This window comes from Mobula hypostoma, chromosome 4 (assembly GCF_963921235.1).
Source record: "Mobula hypostoma chromosome 4, sMobHyp1.1, whole genome shotgun sequence".
NCBI classification, from domain to species: domain Eukaryota; kingdom Metazoa; phylum Chordata; class Chondrichthyes; order Myliobatiformes; family Myliobatidae; genus Mobula; species Mobula hypostoma.
In genome coordinates, this window is record NC_086100.1 from 150,990,066 (window position 1) to 151,002,155 (window position 12,090).

Genomic DNA, 12,090 nt, shown 5'->3' on the forward strand with positions numbered 1-12,090 from the left:
AGAATTCTGTTAATTCAGAAACTTACAATATCTTGCAAGTATATTGATGTGACTTTCGTTTCACCCTTACCACTGTGCAGCAAGATATTGGCATGATGCCCAGTAACTAAAGGGATGTCTTTAAAGCCAACTTTGCAAGAGTATCAGATTGCCACGAATTATGTCTGCTAGCCTCTATTTTTCATGTTCTCAGCAATAAAATTAATAATGGAAGTGGTAACAGAGAGAAAAATACTGGAATGCAGTAATTAAATATCAGACCTTTCAAACATAGGATGGAAGGTTTTAATCGGTTCCTTCATTAAGATAATTGTTATTGCAAATTTAAGCTAAGATCATCAATGTGAATCACTTGAAGAGCAACAGCAGAGAACTTTCAAGACTGCATACTGTATCCAACAGATGCTGATTAATGTTATAGACCAAACAAGTACACAAATTCAATTTCAAACTAACAAATGACTCGTCCCTATAGAATCCACAGGAAAATCTCATTTGGTTATTAGGTCATTCTGAAGCACAACAGGATCTTTACGCAAGAGATGTGAAAAATCATTCTTTTCTTTCTACCCAGCATTTCCGACTGGTAACATTTCAGTCACTGAGAAGAAAACATCTGGAATTAAGATTGCAGTGGTGATGGGTTGGGAGGGGTAAACAGAATTCTAAAGGCAATGTTTTCCTGGCAGAATTCAACTGTTTTTAGCTTTTTATCTGCCCATGACTATATTTAACTCTAGTAACTTTGACTTTTGACTTCTTTAACCTTCCTTCACTAGAAAACAGCTGCTGACCCTAAAGAGTGGACTTGTCTCTGAATATCTTTGTTTTTTGTACTAAGTTCTTGTTTTTACATACTTTTCTGTCTCTTCGCTGTCTTGTATAATTTATACACTCTCTGTTATCTGTCCCCGTGTGCCTGTAACGCTGCTGCAGATGTTTTTCATTATATCAGGGCCTCACCACACTCATGCACATGTCAATACACTCAGTTTAATTTGGCTTGTGAATGGATGTTGGAGCCCTGAAGAAAGGCTACCAACTGGTATACTGCAAAGCATAGGGAAGAGAGAACCAAAGGAAGAAAGGAAATTAATTTCCTTTAAACATACCTGGAGTTAAAATTTCTATCCAAGTTATACATGCACATTACTGGTAGAATGAAGCCAACATAAATGCTTCAAAACAAGTATTTTTCAATAGAACGTACAGATGCCTCTGACTGCTGCTATCATTTGCACCTTGTCAAGCTGTGTGAGCATTGTAGCTGACAGTGCTCAATGTTCTACTGAGGTAGAAGAGTTAGCATTCAGGTGACTTTCTAGTGTACAGGTAAAATGGGCAATTGAACTGATTACCATGTCCATCTCAAAAGATAGGCAAGATCAAACTCTCCCCACCCAACATATATTGAACTGAGCATTTATAATTTTCAAAAGGTGTGAGGAACCAATGCACCTGGCAGAAATATCCGACACTGAATGCAGATTTTGAGAGCATGAGCAAATTTACTTCCCACTGCCTCCCTGACACTGAAGATGTTCGCAAACCCAGCACTTGCAATGTATTTCATGAGCAAAGTACAGCCCTGACAATCAAAGCAGACTGTGCCATCTTTCACCACAGTGGCTCTATCTAGAATTCATTATTATCACTATAAACGCAGGGCTGATTCATATGTGCAGAGAGCTAACATAGGAAGTGCTGGTCAGGAAATTGCATCCCAACTGCCCATTAATTGAGTGAAGAGATCAAGGCCTGTGATTTAGCCACAGGGTGCCCTATGAGAATGTTTCCTGAATAGGGCCACTTGACTGAACAAGTGAGGTTTGAGCAAATCAGGTCTCATCAATGGTTGATAGCAGATTAAGGTAACCTAGCAACTGGTAGCAGCTGTTTTGTGTCAGCCAAATGTAACTCATTCTTTACAGTCTTTTTCTTGACTTCCTTTTGATATTTTTACACCATTTAGAAACAAAACACCCAACAGCATTCAAATTCTTGAATGCAGCGGGCATGCAATTGTCTACAAATGTTCTTTATTTAAATTTCCTGCAGCCATTTGCAAACATCCTTTAAAAAGAAAATAATACAACTGAAGTTTATGGAGCAATGCAAATTACTGATTTTAGTCTGGCTAGGAACCTGCTGAGTGGCAGAAGACAAAGAACAGGGAGACTGGGCAGGTACTCAGATCAGCAGTGGTGTTGCACAAGAATATGCTGACACTATATCCATCCAAAATATTTATTGTTTGCAGGTTTGCTGATAAGGCAAAGGTAGCAGACTCTGTAAGCAGTACAGAAGGAATTAAATTTTTACAAATTAATATTAAAAAATTAAGAAAAATGTTAAAATTATGGCACACAGATTTCAATGTAGACAAATGCAGGCATCTACTGGGGATGAAGTAGAGTACTTTCTAAATGGTGAAAATATTGAAGTAATGGAGGTCCAAAACAATTCAAAGGTCATGAACAGACTTGAAAATTAACGAAAAGGCCGATGGAATTCTGGCTTTTATAGCTGACATACTTGGGTAAGAAGTTTTGCTACTGCTGCTCAAAAAACATGTTAGGCTACACCTGGAGTACCGTGAACAAATCTCACTCCACAACTTCAGAGGGATAAATTAATCTCAAAGTGTGTAATGTAGATTTATCAAAGTACAATCTAGACTCCAGGATTGAGATTAAACAAAAGAAAGTTGTATTTTCTTGAATTTAAAAGGTTTATGAGTGATGTGATTTGAGCTTTCAATGTATTAGATGAAATGGGCAGACGGAGAGAAGCTGTCCCTGCAGTTTGGTGTGTCTACGTCAGAGGACATGTATTAAAAAATATCTAAGACAGGACTTTCTGCTGTGTGGTTTGGAAATATTTCTATATGCAATGGTTTTCTCTCCTAGTTAAATATGTAAATAAAATGGACATGCTTGATGGCCTTCACCATTCTGAGTTTTCAATTTCCTAGTTTTTCACCTTAGTTGTCCATTCCCTCTACACCTACACCAAAATGCTGGAACCAATGGCTATTGATTTATAGTATCTCATCTTCTATCTAGGGACATACTACAGTCCCTGAGACAAAATGCTAAAAAAAAATTCAGATAACCAACCAACACATAAGTCTGTGCCAGAACTGCCCAGTTCTTAAGGTATTGTTAAGTCAGCCTATTCTGTCAAATCAGTTTGTGTTTCTTCACTGATGCTGCTTGGCCTGCTGCAGTTTCCCTGCATTTTCTTTTACATTAAATTTCCTGCAATTTGCTATGTCACAATACCACCTTTGCTTTTTACCCTTCTTCCCCATGTTCTCATTAATCTCTCACTATTTTGACTTCCTCAAGTCAGATCATATGCAATTAACATGCTTTCATCTCCCTCTTTCAGAACAGATCTATACCATTGACATCATCCATGTACGTACCTCTAAATTGTCTTGACCCTTTCCCATTTTCTGCAAAACATTCTTGTTTTGAAACTTTCCCTAATTAGATGACCTAAAATGTCAACTTTCTCTCTCCATAGACATTATCCAATCTGTTGAATTCTTTTCCAGCATTTTCTGTTTTTATTTCAGACTTCCAGCATTTAGTTTCCAGCTTTTCAGTTCACCCATGTTCTAATTTGCATAATACATCTCCCTGTGCCACCTTAAATATTTGCATAACCACACCACCTTGACTTCAATTACTTGCAACTCATTACACTAAGTTTGTCAAAAATGTTTTTCCCTTTAAAAAAAATCATGCTGACGATCCAACAGTATTATTATTTTCTGAATGTCCTGTTACCACTTTATTAATAATAGATTCTATTTCTCCATAGCTAAGTAGTCTACAGTTCCCTACTTTCTTTCCCTCCTTTCTAATAGTGGGGTCCTGTAAGCTACCATCAAATACATACTTCAAATATTGTCAGTAAGGTCAGTCAATAGTACAGTCATGAAATCTAAAGATGAAAACGGCAAGATAATCACCAGGAAATGAGAAAACTAGAATATTCATAAGATCATTAGAAGCAGAGATAGCAAACTGACTGTCATGCCATTTATTAATTTCAAGACTGATCTTCTAAGTCCGTATGTTGTTTTCCAGCACTTTCCCACTATTCCCTTGATCAGATTAATGTCTAGGTGTCTATTATTTTGTGTTTTGAATGAAAACATTAACTAGCCTTAATCAACCTCTAGGATAAAGTATTCCAAAAGCTCACCATCGTCCAAGTGAAGAAATGACTTCTCAACTCAGTCTTACTGGTTATTTCGAAACTGTGCCTTCTGGTCCTAGACTCCCAGCCAGGAGAAATATGTTCTCTGTATCCAACCTGACAAGCCCTTTCAGAATTTTGTAACTTCTCTTGAGATCTCCTCTAATTCTTCGAAACTTTAATGACTACAGTCCCAGTCTACTCTGTCCCTCTTCATGTGCCAGGCTGCCAGCCCGAGAACCAGTCTAGTGAAAACAAACCAAAATCCCTGCGGCCATTCTCATGAACTGCTATGTCATACATCTTTGTTGCTAGCCTGGACATTTTGGGTATTAATTGAAGCTTGTTCATTATAGTAAAAGATCACCTCACTTACAAAGACCATTAAGTACAATCAAAACAGCAATAAAAACTCATACAATTCTTTCAACTATGATTACCTTGAACCGTTCCGAAACCCCATCGGTGAAGCTGATGGTAAATTCGGCAATCTTCGGTGCCTGAAGCTTGCTTTTCTTTTGACTTGGCTGGTACTCTGCCCTTGTTTTAACTATAACCTGTGAGTGAAAATAAAACAAAATCAGACTGGCCATTACAAATCCTACCAAATACATACATATCAGCTAAAATATTGAATTCACTTAGCTGTTCAAGATCACATGGAATGTCAATCCCACCAAGCTTAATACTACTTCTAAAGTAAACCACTGTGGTGTGACTTTCAAAGAGCTAATATTTGTTCGAAGTGTCCCAACGGTCTCAAATGTAACAGTAATCATAAGATTTATTTGTTTGGACTAAGGGAAAATAAGTTGTAAAATATCATGGTTGTTATACAACATGTTTACTTAAATTGATTTTTTAAAACTATTCCACCTATAAACAACAGCTCAAAATGGTCTTTCCGATTAATGGTAGAGCTGATATTTTCTGTACTTTGCTGGATACTTTCTGAAATTTTCATCTAATCACATTTATGCCTTACTGAAAACCTAAGGGTACCTCCAATTTTCCACTAAAATACAACTTTTCACCATAAGTCAAGAAGTCATCACTTTAAACTATTATCTGTGCTGAATTAAGCAAATCTAAGTGTTACTTTAGACCTTGACTGTTTAATGACCTGTCTCTGTTTCTCTGACATTAACTCAATAATTAAAGCAATGTTTTCATCCTTGTGCTCAGTTTACTAGCTTAATTAAAAATAATTTTACAAACACAGGAAATTATACCTTCAGGGTGCATTCTTTCTCTCCCTAAGAAACCTGAACACCAGATGTCTTCTCTTCAGCAGAACAATACAACAAATTAGCACATTTGTGTTTTTCAATAGCAGAACACAATTGGATGGGAAGCTCTTCCTACTCCTCAATACATAAATTAGCTACACACATCAAAGTTGCTGGTGAATGCAGCAGGCCAGGCAGCATCTGTAGGAAGAGGTGCAGTCGACGTTTTAGGCCGAGACCCTTCGTCAGGACTAACTGAAGGAAGAGTGAGTAAGGGATTTGAAAGTTGGAGGGGGAGGGGGAGATCCAAAATGATAGGAGAAGACAGGAGGGGGAGGGATAGAGCCAAGAGCTGGACAGGTGATAGGCAAAAGGGGATACGAGAGGATCATGGGACAGGAGGTCCGGGAAGAAAGACAAGGGGGGGGGACCCAGAGGATGGGCAAGAGGCACACCCAGAGGAACAGAGAGAGAAAAAGGAGAGCGAGAGAAAGAACGTGTGCACAAAAACGAGCAACAGATGGGGTAAATTAGTAAACATAAATTAGCTAACTTTTTTCCTGGGACCTTACATCATGGTTTTGAAATCATCAGCTCCAAGACAGAACTTTTATTCTGTTCTTAAATCCAAGTGCTTCCAGTCAAGGGTCTCATTAGGAAAGTCCTTTCAGGCCCCAAAACTTTACCAGCAATGCTCGCCATCCTAATAAAGTACATGCAACCCTGGAAAGTTTAAAGGTGATCCTATTAAGATCTACCTCAGGGGTCACTCTACCCCAATCAAATATGGTACAACAGAATCAACAATTCAAATTTATGTTAACTATAAAGCATTTTGGCGCATCATGAAAATATTTTCAAGATCCTATTGTTTCAAAGATAGATATTTTTGAAATATATTCTTTATATTTTTGCATCCTGTATGCTATTTGGACATTAAACTTAAATAATTGGATTGAATGGACTCTCATATTAACAACACAATGAAATAATCCAAGAGTAAAATATTGCAGATGCTGAAAATCTAAAATAAAATGTTGTTGAAAATGCTGAAAAGGCAAATAGCACCTATGAAGAAAGAAAGAATTAATGTGCCATGTTGACGCCCTTTCGAAACTTTATCAAAGTTTGATACCCAATCTCAGAGGTTCTAATGTAGGCAATCAGAAGCTTTGTAAAGCATACACATTTTAAGAAGCATCTGTAGCTGCCAATGGCCAAGACCTAAGCATGCACAAGAGACCAGAATTGGAGTAGAACAATACCTTGGTGGGGTGGTGGAGGCCACAGAGTTGGAAATGGAGTAAAAGGACATTGCTTAAATGTTGATGGCAAACAAAAAAAAAGCAGAAGGGACTTGGTTTGAGCTAAGAGACAGACAGAACAACTTTGGATGAATTTGATCTCAAGGAGATTAAAAAATGGAAAGTTGGCCAAAGGCGAGTTTAGAATAGACAAGCAAAGAAATACGAAGTTATGGAGAAATATTTCAACAGCAAATATACTGAGACAGTGGTGGAGTTAGGAAGTATCATGGGAGTGAAATAGACAGACATAGTCTTGGTGAAAATATACAGAGGATAACCTCTGGGACATTCATAAAACCATAAATATAGGAGGAGAATTAGGCCATTTGGCCTATCTGCTCCACCATTTCATCATGGCTGATCCTATTTTCCCTCTCAGGCCCAATCTCCTACCTTCTCCCCGTATCCCTTCATGCCCCGATCAATCAATAATCTATCAACGTCTGCCTTATATATACGTAAAGACTTGGCCTCCACAGCCACCTGTGGCAACGAATTCTACAGATTCCCCACTCTCAGGCTAAAGAAATTCCTCCTCATCTCCTTTATCCCTCATTCAACATTAAAGGAGGTCATCATTACCATGCTATGCACAAGCTTTTCTACAATGCAACAGGATCTACAATTCAAATTTATTTTAACTATAATGTATTTTGGCCCACCATAAAAAATGATGAAAGCTTGAATATACATACTTATTCCCCATTCTTCCCCCCACCCCTTGTACCCCTCACCATGGTAACACTGCCCTCTTCTGGTGACCCCATTTCCAGGATCTTCCTTTCGCTTTTCTGCATTCTTGAACGTTCCTGATCTTATCTACATGGCCAAGCTTAGTTATGTATCCCAATTCTGAAATTGTGGCCTATCCTCTGCTCTTTTATTAATTTTATATATTTTTATTAGCTCCCTCATAGTGCCTGGAAAATTTCCTACATTAAGTGCACAACATTGTCAATGCTCCTTGCTGGACAGTGCACGTCTAAATGTCAGCTATAGTCAAAATTAGTAAATGTGCTCCCTTCTGTTAAGAGTAAGGGTAGCAGAGTGAGCTGAATACTCTACTACCAGTGAATACCTCCGCTCATATGGAGCAAAAAGCATAAAACAGAGGTTATGTAACATTTATGAAGCCCAATTCCAGCACTACTCAGCACTTTCAAGAGAAAAGAATGAAATTAGCCTGGAAAACAGATAACTTTTTACTTCAACAGAAAATCAAAATACAGATATATTCAGACTTGAAATGTGTTGGTGCAAAACGTGAATTACAATAATTAGAGGACAGCTCAGTAGTGTAGTGGCTCATGTACCACTATTACAACACCATCGACCCAGGTTCAGTTCCACTGCTCTCTGTAAGGAGTTTATACATTCTCCCCATGACTGCATGGGATTCCTCCAGGTGCTCTGGTTTCCGCCCACATTCCAACGACATACAGGTTAGCGGGTTAAATTGGTTACATGCATGTAATATAGTGGCATGGACTTGTTGGGCCAGAAGGGCTCGTTACCATGTTGTATCTCTAAATAAAATATAACTTAATAAAAGGAAAGCTCCACATGGCTAATAACTAATCTTTCGAGAAGACATTCAAGTTTATTCATAAGTAATTGTGAAAAGGTACACCAGATCAATAGTAGGTAATGAAAGGGGAAAAAATTGAAGGCAAACCTAACTGTTCAGCTTCATTCCAATGTTGAGTTTGGTGCCAACTAAAAGGTAAGTTAAAATAACAGCATGCTTCAATTGATTATGTATTGAGCTGGTAAAAGGCCAAACAAAAAAAAAAAATCAACTAATCACTTACAACTTCCTAGCATAGTTGATCAAAACTGAAGTTTAGAATGTGCTGTTGTTCCTTACAGATTGAAATGCAACACTGCTCTGCAGCAGTGAAGACTGACCATGGACTTCAGATGACAACTGTATTCGTTCACTGTTAAAGCAGTTTGAGACTTATTCATAAATGTAATCCCTTTCACAGCCTTAGGCTTGTCCATCTTCCCAGTCCTTTCATGAAAACTGGAGAAGGTAAATCAGCTGCATTTTCCAATCCATTTATTTAATGCCAGCCTGGTTGTTTCATTAGTTACTCACTGAGTCCATCACTCACACTTTACCATCAATATAACATCCTTCTTATCCATCTCTGACAAAAAGCTTTTAAAATCTCCAGGACCCCAATATGCTTATCTCTTACTTGAAAGCTAATTTTAGATCACTGTAGATGCTGCTACCATTGTTACTGTGGCTTTCTCAATGAGTATACACCCATCAATTTGTTGCTGAAACAGGCTTGGTAAATTGGAAACCAATCAATGTGTTCCTCATTACTTATTGCAATACATCCCTTTGGATCCATGTCAGCTCCTAGCAGAAAAATTTCATCGGTATTTCTCTTTGGTACATTGGCCACTGTGCCACAATAAGGCATAATTTACAGTAACTAGTTCACCTGCCAGCATATCTTTGGGATGTGGGTAGAAACTGAAGCATCCAGTTAAGACCATACAGTCACTGAGAAAAGATGTAAACTCTACCCTACTCTACTTCACACTTCTAGTTTTAAGAGAGCTGGGACCAAGGGATGAAGGTAGGAGTGGATAAGTGACTCACCCCAGTAAATGAGAACCAGATCCCTCACTTAAGTTTATTAACAAGATCATACCTCTTTCATCTTTACTACTGAATGAGTGGGATTCTTTGGACCTCAGAAAATGCAGCAAATGTAAGAAGCAAGGACTCCAGCAACTACTCACCTACAACCTTGTGATCAAACCACTTCTCTGCAACTCTTCCTTCAAACTCATTTAGTGACACTACTTCCTCTTTGGTGACTACCTCTTCTGGAGAATTCCCCTCCCAACAAGTTGCCTAGCCTTTTACTGGTCTGGCTTCTAACATCATTAGGGGAAGGTATCTGAAATTTGGCCCTTTCAGCCTGCTCCATCATTCATCAAGCTCAGAAAGAATATTCTCTTCATTCTATTTTCCTGCACCATTCCATTCCCTTGATTCCTTTAATATCCAGATATCTATTGACTTCTGACTTTGGTGAAATGAATGACTGAGCCTTCACACCATCCCCTGTAGATAATTCTGAAGATTCATTATTCTCTGAGTGAGGAAGATTCTCCTCAGAGCAAAATGTATTGTCCCTTTGTCGAAGGTTGTGCATCTTGGGTCTAGATTCCTCAGCCAAGGGGAAAATGCTCTTTCCATCCATCCCATTTAAACATGTAATATAGTTGGGACAACTTTAAAACAAAACACAAACATGCTGTGCAGTTTAAATCCCATCATTTTCAGATAACCAATCGGAATCCGTCCTTCATCCTTGTCTTGAAAATTCCACTCCATTAAAAAGAGCAGCCACTACATCTTATAGCACATTTGGAGGTCATTCATGATGTCTTTATTGGGGTGAGCAGAGGCCATCACTGACAATTGTATCCGATTTTAAACAAGATTCCTGTGACTGCAAATCTTCTTTCTTCATGTTCATCATTTCATATTTTGTCTACAACTCAAGCTAGCCAAGTAACTATACCAATCCTTTCCAAGGTTACTGCAGTACAAAATACGGCATCAGTAAAGGGCATGATGGATCAAAATTTTCATTTATGTTTTCAGATCAGCCAACCAGTTGACAGATGACACGTCTTTAAGTTCATTACTCTCGTTTAATCTGATTCCCAAGCCAGTCTTTATGATCAGTGACTGTGGGAAAAAAAAGAGCACTGGATGGCAGTAGCTCAGATGAGCAAAGTTTGATCGCAGACTCTTTAAGATTTTCCCAATTATGCTATATCCAGTGCTCTGGTTTAATTGCTTTGGTTTAATTTTTTTTTGGAACAACTACATGGAGGATTTTTCTTACTGTTCTTAAAATAGTATTCAGTAAAATTGGGTATGTTTAGTTATACAAAAAATCTTCATTCAAGTGATGCTTCAACTTTCATTCTTTATATAGCACATTTTAATTGAAAAAATAAAGTAATTTCAAACTTATTTAATATTCTTTTTTTTCTTCATGTGATTACAAACATCTTTTGCCTTTCACCTCCATTTCAAACTGTTCTTATTCTCTTCTGACCTTTTACTGAAATAAAAATATGCCACACTACTAAATGGACCATTTCACAAAAAAATGGCATTATGCATGCCACATCTGGGATTTTTAAGCAGAATAAATGAAAATGTAAATAGGCATGATTGGCATTAATAACAGCGTTTTATAGAAAATAGATTTTGTATTTGGTGTTTAATCAGTTAAAACCATATAATGCAAGTCCTATCATAGTTCATTAACATTTCTCAATTTTGCCCCACAAATATATTTGAGTAACATAGAAGTGATAGTGGGAGTCCTGAGTTTTATCAACATTCAAGATGTTGGCCATGATTCATGAAGGAGGCACATGTGTGTTTTTAAAATAATTTCATCTACTAATGATTTTTTTGTAGTGATGTGTGATTCCATGCAGTTACTAAATAGAAAAAGTTTATATAATTTGCAAGTTAATAATAATTAAAGGGATACCCAAAACTCATTTCATCTGTGAACATGGGATTGCACAGTCAAGTGCCTATATCTTCTCTTCTTACACTTTATCTCTGAGTAGCATCAGCCACAAGCTGCTATTGCAGATAAGCAAGATCCATTTGATGAATCCTCGCCAAATGATTCTGTGGAAAAAGCAATGCTGTAAGCTGACAGTAGCCCTGTCGTATCTTCAAGAAAAAAACACTGTTGTATTGCAGGCTCTGACCTTCACCACTAAAGGGGAATATTTTCATACGGCTACAATAGAAGAACTCAACCTGCACTTGGACTCCTTTTTGTATTGTACATTTTCTTCACAAGTATCCCACCTTCACCAATATCACAATTCAAGATTTATATATCTTTTTTTCTCTTTGAGGGGTCTAAGGTTGAGTCAATATATTTTGCAAAGCAAAATGATTGTCCTTAATATTCAAAATTAGGCTGGAAGAATTTATTACAATGTTTTCACTTATTCATAGATTAGAAAATGACAATTTGTATTAAAAGGTAGGTCAACCTGTTACTAGAAGTCACATTTGCTGCTTACTGAAGCTAAAACACTGAGAGGCAATTGCACCATTAAGCAAAGACAGACCCTATCTGTTTTGAGAATAAGTTAAAGTTGTTTTAAACTGGAATCCCAAGAGAGATGGGGTTATATGTTTTATTGACAGGTTTAAAGAACAAAGAAGTTGGAGAGACAACCTACCTAATTGTGTTCAATATGCAGAAAAGGCAAAAGGAACACACAGGCAGTCAGCATGACCTCAGGAGAAAATATTAATTAAT

The 12,090-nt window shown here is 37.5% G+C and overlaps 1 protein-coding gene across 1 annotated transcript in view; it reads right to left on the reverse strand.

The window, feature by feature from the left end:
* Positions 1-12,090, reverse strand: part of LOC134344949 (neuronal vesicle trafficking-associated protein 1-like) — a 123,110-nt gene that overhangs the window by 84,875 nt on the left and 26,145 nt on the right. The window contains exon 3 of the mRNA XM_063045082.1: positions 4,653-4,769. Within this exon, the coding sequence (XP_062901152.1) occupies positions 4,653-4,769 (117 nt within the window). The remainder of the gene's footprint in view (positions 1-4,652; positions 4,770-12,090) is intronic.